Consider the following 17,678-nt stretch of genomic DNA (forward strand, 5'->3'; position numbering starts at 1 on the left):
AAATATCTGGGCTTGTAGGCATTCAGGACACACCTGGCTTCTGAGACTGAGCCTCACTCACGATCGTTGCCCACGCTGGACTTGAAGTCAGAACCACTTGCTCCCGACCCCCAAGTGCTGAGGTTATAGTTGTGTGCCACCATGCCTCATTCTCTTTTTAGTAGCGTCATGTGTTTCTCTTTGTCAGCTCTCCCTGGGCTTCTTCATGCCTGTTCAGGTTCTGAACTGGACCTTGTGATCTCCCTGTCGGGATTAAAAAGTCAATGTCCCATGTCAAGACTATCCATAGGCCTCACCCAGGTGTCAGCCTCAGGCTCTGCAGAGCATGTCCCAACTTCTGATGGCTTTGGGGAGACTCTTTTCAAGGTTGGCCTCTCTACCTGAGTGCTGCTGGTGGCTGGGAGCCAGACTCACTGTGCCTGCAGCTTGGGAGGAAAGGTGTCATCAGCAGAATGTCAAGTTGTTAGGGTCAGTACTAAGCTGTGAAGCTTCATGCCTGAAATGGTATCCCCACCCTACAGGGAGAAATTGCAGAGCAAAGGGATTGGCCTGTGTGTGTGGTGGTGGTGGTGGGGCAGTGGGTGAGAGTCTATGTTCCTACATCTCACCGCCTCCAAAAATGGTGCTTATCTTTACTCTTTATCTTTTGTTGTTTCCAGTACCAGGAATTGAATTTAGAGCATTGCATATGCTAGGCAGTGCACTACCACTGAGCCACACCCCAGCCCCTCACTGGGGGATTCTAGGCAGGTGCTCTACCACTGAGCCACACCCCAGCCCCTCACTGGGGGATTCTAGGCAGGGGCTCTACCACTGAGCCACACCCCAGCCACTCACTGGGGGATTCTAGGCAGGGGCTCTACCACTGAGCCACACCCCCAGCCCCTCACTGGGGGATTCTAGGCAGGGTCTCTACCATTGAGTCACACCTACAACCCCTCACTGGGGGATTCTAGGCAGGGGCTCTACTACTGAGCCACATCTACAGCCCTTCACTGAGAGATTCTAGGCAGGTGCTCTACTACTGAGTGAAGACCCCAGCCCCTCACTGGGGAATTCTAGGCAAGTCCTTTACTACTGAGCCACATCATTATTCCACCACAGGTGAATTCTGGGCAAGTACTCTACCACTGTGCCATACCTCACCCCCTCATTGGTAGACTCTGGGTAAGCTCTGTACTGTTGAGGAACATTTCAAACCTTTTTTTTCCCCTGGGAGATGGGGCAGGGTTTCACTATGTAGCCTTGGTTGGTCTGGAACTCACTATATAGACCAGGCTGGCCTTGAACTCATTGCTATCTGCCTGCCTCTGCCTCTCAAGTTCTGGGATTAAAGACATGGGCCACCGCACTTAGCTTCCAAGCCCTTTTACTTTTTGAGACAAAATCTCATTAAGTTGACCAGGATGACTTTTGAATTCAGTCTGTAGCCAGGCAGGATTTGGTTAGTGATCCTCCTGCCCTAGTCTCTGGAGTAGCTGAGATTGTGGACCTGGATTTCCAGGTCTTTGCTCTTCTACCTGCCTTTTTGGTTGGGGCCAGCCTGGTCTGCAGAGTGTGTTCCATCCAGGACAGCCAGGACAGTGAGACCTTGTGTGGCTGGAGAATTTCTCTCCAGCTCCCGCCAAGTCCCGGCAGTCCGACAGCCCACTTATAACATAAACACACAGACACTTATATTATTTAAACTGTTTGGCCTAATGGCTCAGGCTTCTAGCTATCTAGTTCTTACATCTTAAATTAACCCATTTCTATAAATCTGTACCTTGCCACGTGGCTCGTGGCTTACCGGCGTCTTTACATGTTGCTTGTCATGGCGGCGGCTGGCAGTGTCTTCCTCCGCCTTCCTGTTCTCTCAATTTTCCTCTCTGTTAGTCCCGCCTATACTTCCTGCCTGGCCACTGGCCAATCAGTGTTTTATTTATTGACCAATCAGAGCAATTTAACATACAGACCATCCCACAGCAACTTTGTATGGAAAAAACCAAAAAACCAAAAAATGGGAAACAAACAACAACAACAAAACCAAACAAGCAAAAAACTTTATCTACAGCTGTCTTGCTTCCACTTATGTCCACTTATAGAGGCTGGGAGAGGGTGTCAGATCCCCTGGAACTGAAGTGAACCGTTGTGAGCTGCCATATGAGTACTGGGACTCAAACTCCAGGTCCTTTGGAAGAGCAGCAAGTGCTCTTAACTGCCGAGCCAATCCTCCTGTTCCCGTTTTTCTTTATCTCTCTGTTTTCTTCTGTGTCTGACAATGTTTTCCTCTGCTGCTCTGCATCCTCTGGTTTATTAAAAGGCAGTGGTTAGAACTACATTCTCTGTGGCCATTGCATCAGTGTTCAGAGCCCGGCTCTACTCATTTCTGACACTGTGATCTTGGGCAAACCATCTCACTTTTCTGAGTCTCAGTTTGGTCTGTGAACAGGTAATAACAACACTTCTTTGTTCCATAGGGCCAGTTAAAGGTGTCACTTAGAACCGTTTCCTTAGGAAGCACAGTGTAAGTGATTGCAATTGTTTCTCAGGCTCTCAGGTTCTCTGGCTTCAATCCCACAGGCCCCTGCTTGGAATCTCTTCTGGTAGACTTTTCCCACTTTCTTGGTTTCTCTGCCTCTCTGTCTTTAGGCCCCCACATCTTTCCAGCTGGTCTCCAGAAAACACTAGCATCTCTCCACTCCCCTCATTTGCTGTACAGACCAAGAGCGTCATACATGTGAGCAAGATATATCCGCGAGATATATCTTCAACACTAAAAACTTAACTAAGAGACAAAGTCTAGTTAAGCTGGTTTTGAACTCAATCTGTAGCTCAAACAAGTCTTTTGACTTTGCAACACGTGACTCCAGGAGGGGCTTAGGGTAGTCGGGACTTATGATGAGCGTGTCTCCATCCCTCTCTGCATCCAGACCTCCTCTTCCTCAACATAAAGCAATGGTTTTCAACCTTCCTAATGCTGTTACCTATTAATACTGTCCCTCATATTTTGGTGACCTCCAACCATAATTATTTTCGCTGCTACTTTATAATTGTAATTTTGCTGCTGTTATGATTCATAATGTAAATGTTTGATATGCAGATGGTCTTGGGCGACCCCTGTGAAAGGGTCGTTCGACCCCCAGATTGAGAATCACTGCCCTAAAGGGTTTTTCTCATCTATTAATTCAGCCAAGTCAGATATAAATCTATTGTCAAGATATTTATTAGAAAATGATACGAGAAGCCTGGAAAGGAGTACATTACAGAATAGGTTCTGTGGGTATAAGATGTGCATTCCCCCTTCGTCATGTCATTCTCTCCATGAAGATAGGCTTTAAAGACAGGAGGGATAAAGGACCGATATGTGGCAGGCCCAGGGTTTAGGGAAGGGAATGTGATAGAGACACTGATGGAGGCCCATGACAGTGAAACCAACGGGAAGAGGGACAGAGCATTCCCTGGGCACGGACCTCAGCGAACGCGCACACACAACTGGAAAGGCCTCGGCAGATTGCCCAGCCCTGAGCTAAGCGGGGTCAGATCGATGTCCTCAGGCTCCACCAGTGGATGCAACGTGAAGTTTTGCAGAATGGAGGTGAGGTATATGAAGAGCTCCATGCGCGCCAGTGGCTCCCCCAGACACAGTCGACGTCCTGCGTGGGTGGGAGGGCCAAGAGCAGCGGTGAAGTTAGAGTATGGGGCTGCACCCCCATATGCTCAGAGGAAAATATGTGGGTTTGAAGACAACGGTTGGGGATATCACCGACAAAAGCATCAAAGTTTTGGGGGAAATGAAGCCGAAGTAGCTGCCAGCTGCCAGAGTGCAATTGTCTGGGTTCAAATCCTGTTTTTGGACGTTCCCACAGCTGGGACACAGCTGGGATGCAATCCAGTATGATCTGCCCACGGGGCCAAACTCTCAGCCGCTGCCCCTTTCAGAGGCAGCAGCTGGCACACAAAAGACAACAAGGTAACATTATCCCCCTCATTTTCTCCCTGCTGAGTAAATAGGATTCCCGCCCTTCCTCGCCACTTTCCTCCTCCTGCGCTGCCAACCAGGCAAGGTAGAGTTAAGGAAAACCAGAACCAGTCTCGCCACCTAGTGGAGAGTCTGATAATAATCATTCTTAAATTAATTGGCTTCCACCCAGGTGTTAGATGAGCCAAACTGGAAAAGGAAATCTCTGCACGCAAAGCTAAGAATGGGATGGGATTGAGAGGGCTTGGAGAGTAGAGTTAGGATTATGGTTTAAAAGAGTGACTCCATCTCTTACCAGCCGAAAATGGCATGAAGGCAGGGCTCTTCTTGAAGGCTTGATTGTCATCCAGAAAATGCTCGGGATTGAACTCCCGAGGCGTCTTGAACTGTTCGGAGTCATAGTGCACGGTGTTAAGAAGCGTGATGACATCTGTGCCCTGTGTAGGTGAGGAGGCAGAGTCAGTGATGTGGACTCACTGAGGATTGTTTTTAATTTTAATTTTATGTGTATGAGTGTTTGCCTGCATGTATATATGTGGGTGCAATGGCCAAGGAGGTCAGAAGAGAGCGGCTGGTTTCCTGGAACTGGAGCTGGTGGTTGTAAGTTACTATATGGATGCTGGGAATCCAATCCGCGTCCTCTGAGGCAGCTAGGGCTCTTAAAACTGCTAAGCCATCTCTCCATTTTGGAAGAGGGTTGTTTTGTTTCCCTCACACTCAGGTTTCCATGCTGCAAAGGTGGAGCTTATAAGGGCTTGAGAAGGAGGCCGGGATGGGGCACAGACTCCATCCAGGGTTCCTGGAGATAGATGCCAGAAGATACTGCTGAGGTCTGAGAAATGGGAGGGGGCCACCCTTGGCCCTGAGCTTTGGAGAAGCAGATGTAGGATTTCTAGGGAGGAGTCCTCCAACAATGGTATTCTGGCACCAGGAGATGTTCAGATGAAGTCCTAGACCCTTGTAACTCTTTTTTTTTTTTTTTTTTTTTTTTTTTTTTTGGTTTTTCGAGACAGGGTTTCTCTGTGTAGCTTTGTGCCTTTCCTGGATCTCACTCTGTAGCCCAGGCTGGCCTCGAACTCACAGAGGACCCTTGTAACTCTTTAGAGGGGTCCAAGAGAGGGGCTTGAGATAGGGAAGGGATATGGCACTCCAGTACCTTCTGGTATGAGATGGAGTTCTGGGAAAGGACTCTGTTTTTTAAGAATCTAAGTTGGCTAAGCCTTGGTGGTGGCCTATGCTTGTAATTCGAGCATACAGGAGGTAGAGGCAAGAGGATCAGGAGTTCAAGTCTATCCTTAGTCACATAGGGAGTTTGAGGCCAACCTGGGCTACTAGAGACTTTTGCCTCAAAATGTGAAAAACAGAGCTGGACAGATGGCTCAGGTGTTAAGGGCACGGGCTGCTCTTGAAGAAGACCTGGGTTTGATTCCCAGTACCCACAAGGTGGTGGCCAACCATAATGTAACTCCAGCTCCAGAGAACACAACTTCCTCTTCTGGCCTCCTCGGTCACTGCATGTCTGTGCATATGGTGCACAGACGAACTTTCAGGTAAAACATCTACCCATACACATAAAAATTAAAATTAAAAATTGGAAAAAAACGTTAAAAAAAGTTTCAGAAGCAAGCAACTTCCCACCTCTGCAGCTTTGCACTCTGGGAGCTGATTGCTAAGGTCAAGGGTACCCTTTAGCCAATTGTGAGCCTGAGATACCTCTTTCTAGGTTACCCACGTCGTTTCAGGGACCCGGCATACCTTGGGTATCATGAAGCCGCGGAAAGGCGTGTCCCGAATGACGCGGTGCGGCAGGTTCATGGGGATGACATCTGCGAAGCGTTGTACTTCGTGGATCACTGCGTCTGTGTAAGGCATGTTCACGCGGTCCTCCAGCGATGGCATCCGCGAGCGCCCTACCACACGGTCAATCTCTTCCTGCACGCGGGCTGGAGGTGGTAGGGGAAGGAAGTGGATGATGGTGTCTGAGGAGTGACTGGGACCAGAACAGGTTTGTGCGAGTGCCCGGGAAAGGCTAGTCTGGGTTTCAAAGCGTTCTTTTTTGAGAGAGAGCAAATGATGGTTGCTGCAAGGGTTTCTGGGTGTGGGTCTGTATAGGTGGGCATCAGGGCTGCTTAGATCTCAGGATCCTCATCTGATTTCTAAAAGGGCTTTGAGGCTCATGGACCCAGTGGGTGGGCTGTGAGGGAAGGCTAGAGATCTCCCACCAAGCCACGGAGACACCCAGGAGGTGGAGCCTGGGGAGAGGGGGTCACATGTGCTAGAGGTCATGTTGTGCAGGAGAGGTCGGTGTCCTTAGCTAGCCTTGTGGCTGGGGCTCAGGAGTGGGGTTTTGAGAGGACAGAGGGAGCTGGACTCTGAGACCTGACAGTCACGTGTGTTGTGGGCAGGGCCCAAACTCCACAGGAATGATTTGGAAGAGGATCAACAGGCAGGGTGTGTGGACCCTGAGGGCCGGGGTCAGCCTCTCAGTGGGTTTGTCTAATATGAGAGCGTGCATTAGTGGAGGGCTCTAATAGACCCCCTGGACGGGGAGAAAGGGAGAAGGGACAGAGTGTAGAGTGGCCCTTTGCTGCCCGTGTACCTTGCACTTTGGGGTACTTCATGAGGATAAGGAAGGCGTGGCGCATCGTGGTGCCCACGGTCTCCGTGCCACCGAACAGCAGGTTGTGTGTGGTCATCAACAGGGTATTCATTTGGAAGTGGCTTAGTGGATCTTTCTTTTCCTGTGGGGGTCGAAGAGCGGGGCTATGAGTCAGGGCCTGGGGACCCGCTGGTCTGCTACTGCCACCAGGGGCCGGTTCAGTCCCTCTCCTGAGCAGAGGAGTGTGAAGGGAGAGATAAAAAGCGGCAAGGCCCTTGGTGAACAACTTGGCAAACCACAACAGCTTAATGATTTGTTAATTGGAGGTGGCTCTGGGCAGCAGTCCAGCAGGGCCAGGTGCCACAGCTTCTCTTCCGGGAACAAGTGCCCAACTCTGCCCAAGCTGAGATCCCTGCAGATTTGAGGCCCCGGATAGCAGAAGGGGTTCAGGCCAGCTGAGAGGGAAGATTTTTGTTTTTCATCTCGAGGCTACCTGTGCCATCTTTGTGAGGAAGCAATCGATGAAGTCCCGGGGAGAGTTGGGATCCAGGGAGTCCTGGTGTTCCCGGACACTGCGTGCGATGAGCTCTTTCATGCCTCCAAAGTTCCGGAACATGCGTCTGTGCGGCCCAGGCAGCCAGTCCAGGAGACTCGGGAAGATGTTGTACATCTGGGGACCAGAGTTGGAGGGGCTTGGTGAAGCAAGCTACTCAGCAGGGTGTGTGGCTGGGGACTCCTGGCTAAGTAAGGTAAGCGGGTCAAATAGGCTCTGACCAGGTCTTAGCAGGGGCAGCCAAGTTCTGCAGGGGTGGAAAGTGTGTGTGTGTGTGTGTGTGTGTGTGTGTGTGTGTGTGTGTGTGTGTGTGTGTCTGGACTGAGCAACTGGGGGTGGGGTTATAAAGTAAGAGTGGGGTCAGGTCAGGCCAGTTACATCTCTTCTCTGTTGGTTTTGCTTATTTTTCTGAGACATGGTCTGGCTTTTCAGCCCTGCCTGGTGGGGTTCTCCCTATTTAGTCCAGGTGGACCTGGAACTCTGGCAATCCTCCAGTCTCAGTTTCCTTAGAGCTGAGATTACAGGCATGTTTCACCTCACCAGCCCCTACGGCCTTCGTTCTCAGTGGTTGGACCCTGTGGACATCCCCTACTTGCATCTGGTTGACCTCAGAGTACTGACCTCACCCCAGGGGCTGCTCATTATCTGGAAGTTGTCGTTAATAAATCGGATAATGGTGAGCAGACGCTCATCGTCATAGTCGAAGCGGCTTCCAAAGATGACGGAGCAGATGATGTTGGACACTGACCGGCTCAGGATAAACACAGGGTCGAAGGGCTTGCCTGTGGATGGGGGAGGAGGTCAGTGTCCAGCTTTGGCAATACAACATTTGCAATAGCCAGGCTAATTATCTGTCACAATTACCATTTACTCAGCGTTCACTGACCCATGACACCGTGTCTTGCAGTCCAGAATGCTCACATGTGGCCACTCAGTGTGCAATATGACAACACACCCCAAGTATTTGGCAATGTCACCCACAACACAGAACTCATATATCCTGCAGAGTAAGAATACTTATAACACAAGGCTGGGCTGTTCTTAGACACATTACACCACCCACAACACAGCACTCACATCACTAGGTATCACTACAACACTCGCTCACTCAACCACCAATAAAGTACAGCCAGTGAGTCTACCAGGGCAGCAGTAAGTGAAAGGCTGAGGCAGGAGGATGGCTACATATTTAAGTTCAGCTTGGGCTATATGCTCAAAATTATTTCGGGACTGGACAGTTGGCTCAGGCAGACTACAGGCTATTAGCAACTGCCTGTAACTGCCTCCAGGGATGTCTGACACTTTCTTCTGGCCTCTGTGGGCACCCTCCCCACCCCCAACACACACAGTTGGCACACATTCACACAAATACATGCACACATAAATAAATCCTAAACTAAAAAGAAAATAGACATTTGGTTGACATCTGCAATTTCAGCTCTTGGGAGGTGGAGGCAGGAATCAGGAGTTCCAGGTCATCCTCAGCTGCCTAGTGAGTTTGAGGCCACCCTGGGCCTTGTTGCCATGAAAGAAACAAAACAAAGCACCCCAAACCAACCCGACAAACACAGCATATGCCAACACAGTTGGCCCCCAAACATCCCAAGACCCAGTCACAATGTACTGCCTCATGTTGTCAGCACACAGCGCCATCCCCCTGCCTCACAGCACACAACAGTAACTCATGGCAGCTCACTGGATGGTGCAGAACACACTGTGATATCATAAGACATACAACTAGGCCATAGAAGAGGTGAAACATAGAAAGTCAACATTGGAGCTCAGCAGACCACACAGTGCAGTCCTACACAGAATGCCCGAGGACAGCCTTACCCCAGTACAGACCACAAACATACAGTCTAGCCTCTAATCAGCTAACAGCCAAACAGACTATGTACAGGAGACAATAAAAGCAACAAGGTCCGATGGTGCAGGCCTATAACCCCAGCGCTTGGGAAAGCTGAGGCAGGAGGTTCATTATGAGTTCCAGGCCATTAGGAGTTTCTGTTTTGAAAACAGACAAACCAACAAAACCCACATTTCAACACAACGTCTAAGACAGAAGAGCACAGTCTGGAAAGTAGGATCTGAAGGTAGACTCTTAGTCTTTTTGTTTTTCCTGAACCTCAGTTCTCATGTGTAAAATGGGCTTGGTGACAGTCCCCTCCTCATGGAGCTGTTATAAAGAGTCACATGTAACTAGGAAATCCACAGCTGTTGTGGTAGGTTGAATAATGGACACCATGGGTGTTCATATCCCCACCCCCAGAATCTTACTTTAGATGTACTATTATTTGTAATGGGGGGCTGGGGAAATGGCTCAGTGGTTAGGAATATGTATCGCTCTTGCAGAGGATATGAGTTCAGTTTCTAGTACCTATGCTGGGCAGCTCATGATGATCTGTTCTTGACTCCAGTGGGATCCAATGCCCCTGGCCTCTTCAGGCAGCTGCACTCACACACACATACCTCCCCGAGACACATAATAACACAAAAATTTCAAAAATTAATTTTGTAATAGGAAAATTATTGTGAATTGCCTGGGTGGACCTCAGTAAGGTCCTTATAAAGAAGAGTTAAGTGGTTCTAAAACAAAATGTGTAGCTAGGTGGTGGTGGCTCACGCCTTTAATCCCAGCACTCAGGAGGCAGAGGCAGGTGGATCTTTGAGTTCGAGGCCAGCCTGGTCTACAGAGCGAGTTCCAGGACAGTCAGGGATACAAACAGAAAACTTGTCTTGAAAAATAAAAAGTGTGTTGATTGGGAAAGGGAGGATGAGGAAGAAGAGGAAGAAGAAAGAGAGAAGAGAGAAAAAGAGGAGAGAGAGAGAGAGAGAGAGAGAGAGAGAGAGAGAGAGAGAGAGAGAGAGAACATCCTACTGATCCACTGCTTACTTCAGACCTATAGAACTGTATAAGAAAATGAATCTGGCTAGGTATAGTGTCTCACACCTGTAATCCAAGCCCTTGGGAGACTGAGGTAGGAGAACTTCTTATGAGTCTGAGGCCAGCCTGGGTTACGGAGTGACAGCCTAGTTAAAACAAACAAAAAACAAACACAGGATTTGTGTTTTATTAAGCTACTGCATTTGTGATAATTTAAAAAGAATTAAAATTTTATGTGTTTGTTTGTGTGTGATCCAGATGGAGGCGGGAGGACATGCTCTCTTCTTCTGCTAGGTGGGTTTCGGGGATTGAACCCACGCTGTCAGGCTTGGCAGTGAGAGCCTTTGTCTGTTGAGTTATCTCACTGGCCCCATTGTGGTAATGTGTCAGAGCATTAAGAGACCAATAGAAGCCGCTATGATTTCACTTACATCACACGCAATCCCTTCAGCATCATGGGTGACAGATTCATTACTAATTATTATTTTTCCCAAAGCCTCTAAGATTTGGAGAGCAGGGGGAAAGGTTGCTATTTTAGCATTCTGCATTTTAGTTTCTTCTTTAAAATGGGGCAGAGAAGGAGACTTCATCGACTTACATAGTTTTTTTTTTTTTCTCCCTCAGGACCTTGCCATGCAGTGAAGACTGGCTTTGACTTTACAATTCTCTTGTCTCAGCCTTCTGAGTGCTAATGAATTTGCAAAGAGATGACCATACCCAAGGATCTTGGAGCCACAGGCAACTGTGATTTTGTTTGAACTTTGTAGCATTGAGATGGAACTGAGGTCTTGTGCACACTAGGTAAGTACTTCACTCCTGAGCCAAGTCCCTAGCTCCTCACTGGGGGATCCTAGGTAGGTGCTCTACCACTGAGCCACACCCCAGCCCCTCACTGGGGGATTCTAGGCAGGGGCTCTACCACTGAACCACACCCCAGCCCCTCACTGGGGGATTCTAGGCAGGGGCTCTACCACTGAACCACACCCCCAGTTCTGTAGTGATTGTGTTTTTTTTTCTTTTTAAAAAAGATTTCTTTCTTTTATATAGTAATATAACTAATAAATAGAGGAGTGAACCACATGAAGTCAAGATGAAATGCCCAAAGATGGATTGTTCTGTGGGATGCTTAAAAAATATAAAGTAGCTGGCATATATGAATGCATGCTAGAGGTTTTTTTCAGAGTCTAGGGTGAATTTGTATTTACCGGTTTTATTTTGAAATTAAAACTGAAGTAATTATAAACCCCATGAAAAATAAAATGGTCAAAAACAAAAAAATTTTTAAAAAAGTTTTAGTTATGTGTATGTTTGTGTGTATCTTTCTATGTGTATGTGTACCTGTGTGTGGATACCCATGGGGGCCAGAGAGGCTGTTGGACCCTCTGGAGCTGGAAGTTGTGAACTACCATGTGGGTGCTGGGAACTGAACTCAAATCCTCTGCAAGAGCAGCTCGTGCTCTTAACCATTGGACCATCTCTCCAGCCCGCTTCCCCCAACCCCCTGCCATTTTTCATTTTTTTTGAGACAAGGTCTCATGTAACCTAGGTTGGTTTCAAACTCACTGCTTAGCCAAGGATGATCTTGAACTACTGGTCCTCCTGCCTCTACCTCCTAAATTCTGGGGTTACAGGTGTGCACTACCACAGGTTTAGCTGTGGTGATTTTTTCCTCAACATTTTAAATTAGATTTATTCATTTTGTGTGTGAATGTTTTGCCTGAGTGTGTGTATATGCACCATATGCATATTTGATGCCTGTGGAAGTCAGAAGAAGGCATTGCATTCCCTGGAATGGGAGTTATAGATGGTAGTGAACCACCATGTAGGTGCTGAGAATTGAACCAGGTCCTTTGCAAGAACAACTGATCCTAACAGTTGGACCACCTCTCCAGCTCTGTGGTGAGTTTTTGAGAATGGCATCATCATTACCCACTAGAAATAAACAAGCTGGGTTCTGAACACTACAGATAACACAACAGAGCTGTGATCATAAGGCAAGCCTCAGAGACTCCCATGCCCATTAATCTCCAGGAGGGATAGTGCCCACTATGGGCAGAGTGAGAGGCCTCCAAGACTTTCTGTTCACACCCAGGCCCTGGAGCCCATAGAGTAGGATGGATGTGATTCCAGGGTGTGGGCTGACCTTCTGTTTTCCGTAGCACCTCCAGCAGGAAGCTGCCCTCTTCCAGGATCCGCTCCTCGATGCTCCTTTTTCCCATCCCAAAGTTCCGCAGGATTTGGACTGAGAACCTTCTGAGGACCTTCCAGCGTTCTCCATTGGAGAAGGCGATGCCTGGGAAGAAGAAGGAGAATTCCAAACTCAACTGCCAACCAACCCATCCTGAACCACAGCCACCAACCCGAGTTATCTTTTCCTCATGGCCTGCTGTGAAGAGGATTTAGTTTAGAATCTCATTTCCCCTGATTCTTCCAGCAAACCCTTCCTGACCCTCGTGCCTGGGCCAGGTGCCTCCTTTGGGTTCTGCAGGACTCTGGACTTTCATCACCTGATCACTGTGCCTCTATATTCTCCTGTAAAGACCAGGTCACTTTGGGCTATCAGAAAGGCAGTGTGAAGACCTGTGTTTCCTGCCACTGTGACCTTGCTGATGATTGCTTATTGATTACTGAGTACACAATTAAGAGATAAGCAAGGAAAATAAACACTCGGACACCGGGAACTCACCCCAGAACAAGCCTGATCTCTCAGCCTTTGCACAACCCTTTGCAGAAGCCCGTCCTCTCCCCCACTTTTTGAATTTTGGTACTAGGATTGATTGAGCCAAGGGCAACACAGACGTCAGGCAGGTACTCTGTCACTGAGCCACATCTCAAACACTCCTTTTACTTGTGCTCTTGACAGTGTCCTCTTAGGTAGCCCTGGCTGGCCTGGAACTCATCATGTAGACCGGGCTGGCCTTGAACTTGTGAAGACTCCTGTGCTTCTGCTCACCCAATGCTGAGATTACAAGTGTATGCTGCCATTCTTTGCTCTCTTTTTCACTTTTATTATTAGTATTTGTTACATTTATTTATTTGTGTGTATTGTGTGCATGTGTATGAGTGTGGGTACACATGTGCCATGGAGGTCAGAGAATAACTTTGCAGGCATCAGTTTTCTTTTTCTTTTCCCTTTTTTTAAATTTTTTTTTTTTAATTTTCTAGACAGGGTTTCTCTGTGTAGTCCTGGCTGTCCTAGAACTCACTTTGTAGCCCAGGCTGGCCTTGAACTCACAGAGATCAGCCTGCCTCTGCCTTCCTAGTGCTGGGATTAAAGGTGTCCGCCACCACTGCTCAGTTCAGTTTTCTCTTTCTACCATGTGGGTTTCAGGGATTGAACTCAAATAGTCAGGCTTGGCAGCAAGCACCCTTCCCATCTCACTGGCCTCATATTTTATTATGATTATGATTGATATCAGTGGTCTTCCTCAGTCACCCTCCTCAGCTGTTTACTGAGGCAGTGCCTCTCATTTGAGCCCAGAGTCTGCCAACCCAGTTAGTCTAGCTATCCAGCTCTGGGGATCCCTCGTCTCTGCCTCTCACGTGCTGGGATTACAGGCAGCAGCCATGCCCACTTGGCATTACATGAGTGCTGGGGATCTGAACTCTCAACCTCAAGTTTCTACAGCAAGTGCTTTATCCTCACAGTCAGCCCTCTTGACCTGACTAGTCATCTTCATCGTTTAGGTATCGGATGAGGGAGGAGGACCGGAGTAAGGAGGCGGCTTGGTGGGTAAGGTGCTCGCCACACAAGCACGGGGGCCCTGAACCCCCCCCCCCCCCCCACCGCACCCATGTGCTGGATGCGACCATGACTGCATTCCCAGTGCTGGATGCGACCATGACTGCATTCCCAGTGCTGGATGCGACCATGACTGCATTCCCAGTGCTGGATGCGACCATGACTGCATTCCCAGTGCTGGGTGCGACCATGACTGCATTCCCAGTGCTGGATGCGACCATGACTGCATTCCCAGGGCAGGGGCGTGGAGACAGGTGGAGACAGACCCTGTCTCAAACGGCATGCAAACAAACGTCCCCTCCTCCAAATGAGATGGCATTTGAAATGGGGAGCAAGGAGTTAGACCTGATAGGGACTGGGGTTGAGTTGAGGTAGACAGGCTGGGACAAAGGTCAGCACTTGGCTACTTGACTGAGTGGAAATTTGATGCTGTGGTTGAGACAGAGTAAAGATTGGGGGTGAGCATGGGGTTGGACCAAGCAGACATGGAGGCTGACATGGCTGTTCAGTTCAAGGTGGGAGTGGGAGTTGAAGCCGGGTAATCCCACTCTCCCTTCAGGATCGCTTGTCTGCCTCCTTCATGAGGTCATTAGTGAGATCTGCAGCTCTGAATGCCATCGAGATGACGGTCTCTCACCCTTGTTCCCTTCCTAGACATGCAAGAGACGAGAGGATGGAGGCAGGCTTACCATCGCCCTTGGTGAAGTTGAAAAAGACAGGGTATGAGCCACGGCCACTGAACTCCTCCCCTTTGTCCACGAGAGCCTCCTTCACAGTTTGGTATCCACTGAGGACCACCACTCGCCTGGGCCCCAGGTACACTGTGTACACGGACCCATACTTCTTACTTAGCTGGAGGTGGAAACGAGAGTTTACTGGGGGCCTGGGGGTCGTGGGGCCCCTTCCCCTCCCCATTGCCCTTCACCAAAGGCAAACCCCTGCACCTTGGTCAGTGAGGTCAGCAAGTCTTGGGAGCGCAGCTGCAGCAGGTTTCCCAGGATGGGGAGAGGTTTGGGTCCCGGAGGCAGCTGGCCCTTGCCCCATGAGGTGAAGGTCAGGGACAGAGAGATGACCGCCAGGAGGAGAAGCAAGATGGCTGTGCTCACACCATCCATAGTGAAGGCAGCTGCAGTGCCTGGGGGCAAAGGGAGATGGAGAGCATGAAATCCCTCTATTCAAATTCTTCTGGAATGTTCCTCCTCTGGGTCCAGGCAATAGTGGAAAGAAGGAGATGCAGAGTGAGGTCAGAGGCTAAGAGGGAGAGGAGGAGGGGAGAAAAAGGGAGAGGGTGTTCGAGGACACAGACGATCGCCAAAATGTAAACATGAGAAAGGAATTTGGAGACAGGTGGAGACAGAGGAATACACAGACAATGAAATGGGAAACAGTGGAATTCACGTCTTATCAGTTTGTGTAGCTGTATTATCTATCTATCCACCTACCAATATATCATCTATTATTTATCATCTATCAATAATCTATCATCTGACATCTGTCTCTCTCTCTCTAATCTCTTTATCTATCTATCATCTATCTATCTATCTATCTATCTATCTATCATCTATTTATTATCTGTCTATCTGAAACCATCTATCAAAGCACTGACTCTCACAAAGAGAAATAACAAAAGATAGACACACAGATGGGTACAGACAAATGAAGACCTGGAGATAAAGGAGAGAGGCTGGCAGATCAGAGAGAGAGAGAGAGAGAGAGAGAGAGAGAGAGAGAGAGAGAGAGAGAGAGAGGAAGCTAGAGAAAGAAGAGAGAGATAGATACACACAATTATTATTATTGTTGTTGTTTTTTGCTGGTCTATGAAGACAGGCTCTCACTCTGTAGCCTATGCCGGCTTCTGATGCATGCCAGTCCTCCAGCCCCAGCCTCTGAGTGCTGGGATTACAGGCATGTGCAGCTATACCTAGTTCAGAGATGCATACCAAGAAACAGAGACAGGCCAAACACTGTTGCATGTCTGCAATCTGGCACTGGGGAGGCAAAAGCAGGAAGAAGGTTTGAGGCAAGGCTAGCCTTATCTAATATAGTGGGTTTTCAGTCAATCAAGGGCTGGGCATGAAAACCCTGTCTCAAAAACAAAAAAAGAAACAAAACAACCCCTTCAAATAAAAACAATAATAACCCCCCCCAAACAAACGAGCTCAAATCAACCCAGACAACAACAACAGAAACAACAACAACAACAACAACAAATGAAAAAAACTGCAACCACTCAGAGATAGATACTGTAAAATAAAGGCTCCTAAAAGACATATATTAAAACCACACACATGCTATTGCTATTTGTCAAGTTAAGAAGACCCTGGTCCTCACAGGGACTGAAGGAGGACAGTCGGCACCGTAGACTGAGACAAGCTGAGACAGGCAGGAAAGTCCCAGAAGAGATCCTCAGGGACGGAGTCAGCGCCCTCTCTTGGGAGCTCCCCCTCACCTGTGTGCCGGTCTTCTGTAAGAATGTTCTGAGCGCTTGTGTGTGCTGGAGTGTGTGTGTGTGGGGGGGCATCTGCTCTTAAGTTTCCATGCCCCTCCTCTGCCCTGCCCCCTTTCCTGGTTCTTCCAGTGAGCTTAATCCCCTCCTACCATCCCATCGTACCTTTCCTGTAGACCCTGGGCTCTCAGCCAGCTGGCATGGTGGGGTGAGTGGGGGCCACACCTCAAGAACCCTCTGTCACTTGACTGGGGCCTCCTGGCCCTAAGGCTGACCTTAAATCTCCCCTCTGGTGCCTGTGATTGCCTTGGAATAGGGCAAAAGCTTCTCAACTCTGGGCCTGGTTCTTGACAGGAGGTGGGGTTATGGGGTGTTGGCCAAGAAAATAAAGGGCCAGGGAGGCAGTGTTGTGGATCCAGTACTGGACTGAGTCCTATTTTGGGCTCTTCTGGTCTCTGTTTCTAGGTTCAAGTCCAGTTTTGCCATCCCAGCCAAGAGGCCTTGCGTAAGGCCGGTTCCCTTCCGGTGGAGTCCTCATTTCCCTGGACTCTTCGTGTGACCCTCCATGTCTTGTGGTTGGTCTCTGAAATTCTCTGTGAATTTCGTTCTGTGTCTCTCAGTCTCATAATACAGGATCCTAAAAGACACGTATTAAAATGACACACACAATATTGCTGCTTGTCAAGTTAAAAAACGAAAAAGAAATAGAGAATAAAAAGAAGGAAAGATGGGTACATTAAGGCCAAGGGTCTGGGAAGCCCCTTGGAAGTGTACCCAACTTTGCTGTCCTTCTTGGGTGGGTGGTGGTGGGAGAGGAGGCACTTGGAGGCCCCCTTTCTCTTTAAGGTTTATTTTAAATTTTAATTATGTGTATGGATGTGGTATGTACTTGTGAGTACAGTTGCCCACAGAAGTCAGAAGAGGGTGTTGGATCCCCTGGAGCTGGAATTAAAGCTGTCAGATATGAGTGCTGGAGCCAAACTGGATCCCCTGTAAAAGTAGTACAGGCTCTTAACCACCGAACCATCTCTCTAGCCTGTCTCTTTTTTTGAGACAGGGTCTCACGTACCCCAGAATGTCTTAGAACTCGCTATGTAGCCAAGGGTGACCTTGAACTCTGAATTCTTTAGCTCCCACCTCTGGACTGATGGTACTACAGGCATGTACATTCACATCCGGGTTTTTTTTTTTGGATGCTGAGGATGGAACCCAGGGCATGATGCATGTCAGACACTCTACCAACGGAGTCAGGCCCCCGGCCCTTCCTTCCTTCCTTCCTTCCTTCCTTCCTTCCTTCCTTCCTTCCTTCCTTCCTTCCTTCCTTCCTTCCTTCCTCCCTCCCTCCTCCCTCCCTCCCTCCCTCCCTCTTTCTTTCTTTCTTTCTTTCTTTCTTTCTTTCTTTCTTTCTTTCTTTCTTTCTTCCTTTCTTTCTTTCTTTCTCTCTGTGTTTCTCCCATCCTTATCTCCCAGTAGGTTCTTCTAGGCTGCAGACT

General features: G+C 48.6%; 1 protein-coding gene across 3 annotated transcripts; it reads right to left on the reverse strand.

Annotated features, from left to right (window-relative positions):
* Positions 1–3,183: 3,183 nt before the first annotated feature.
* On the reverse strand, positions 3,184–16,477 carry LOC114681554 (cytochrome P450 2F2). 3 transcript variants are annotated; one of them, XM_037201171.1, is made up of 10 exons: positions 16,351–16,477; positions 14,684–14,874; positions 14,429–14,591; positions 12,141–12,290; positions 7,735–7,895; positions 7,054–7,230; positions 6,561–6,702; positions 5,717–5,904; positions 4,257–4,398; positions 3,184–3,635 (listed from the first exon to the last, which is right to left on the reverse strand). In XM_037201171.1, the coding sequence occupies exons 2-10, from the start codon at positions 14,852–14,854 to the stop codon at positions 3,454–3,456; spliced, it is 1,476 nt and encodes a 491-aa protein (XP_037057066.1). In that variant the 5' UTR covers positions 14,855–14,874; positions 16,351–16,477; the 3' UTR covers positions 3,184–3,453. The 3 variants fall into 3 exon arrangements, with proteins under 3 accessions (XP_037057066.1, XP_028710937.1, XP_037057070.1); XM_028855104.2 differs by lacking the exon at positions 16,351–16,477 and adding an exon at positions 16,189–16,294; XM_037201175.1 differs by lacking the exon at positions 16,351–16,477 and adding an exon at positions 16,071–16,141.
* Positions 16,478–17,678: the final 1,201 nt, after the last annotated feature.

This window comes from Peromyscus leucopus, chromosome 1 (genome assembly GCF_004664715.2).
Source record: "Peromyscus leucopus breed LL Stock chromosome 1, UCI_PerLeu_2.1, whole genome shotgun sequence".
Lineage (NCBI taxonomy): Eukaryota > Metazoa > Chordata > Mammalia > Rodentia > Cricetidae > Peromyscus > Peromyscus leucopus.

What these genes read in the sequence shown, in the direction of transcription:
- LOC114681554 (XM_037201171.1), bottom strand. Translation starts at nt 14,854, where the DNA reads ATGGATGGTGTGAGCACAGCCATCTTGCTTCTCCTCCTGGCGGTCATC. An exon ending in GGTGCTACGGAAAACAGAAG is followed by an intron (nt 7,896 to 12,140) that starts GTCAGCCCACAC and finishes CCCCATCCACAG; the next exon opens with GCAAGCCCTTCGACCCTGTG. An exon ending in GAAGTACCCCAAAGTGCAAG is followed by an intron (nt 5,905 to 6,560) that starts GTACACGGGCAG and finishes TACCACCTCCAG; the next exon opens with CCCGCGTGCAGGAAGAGATT.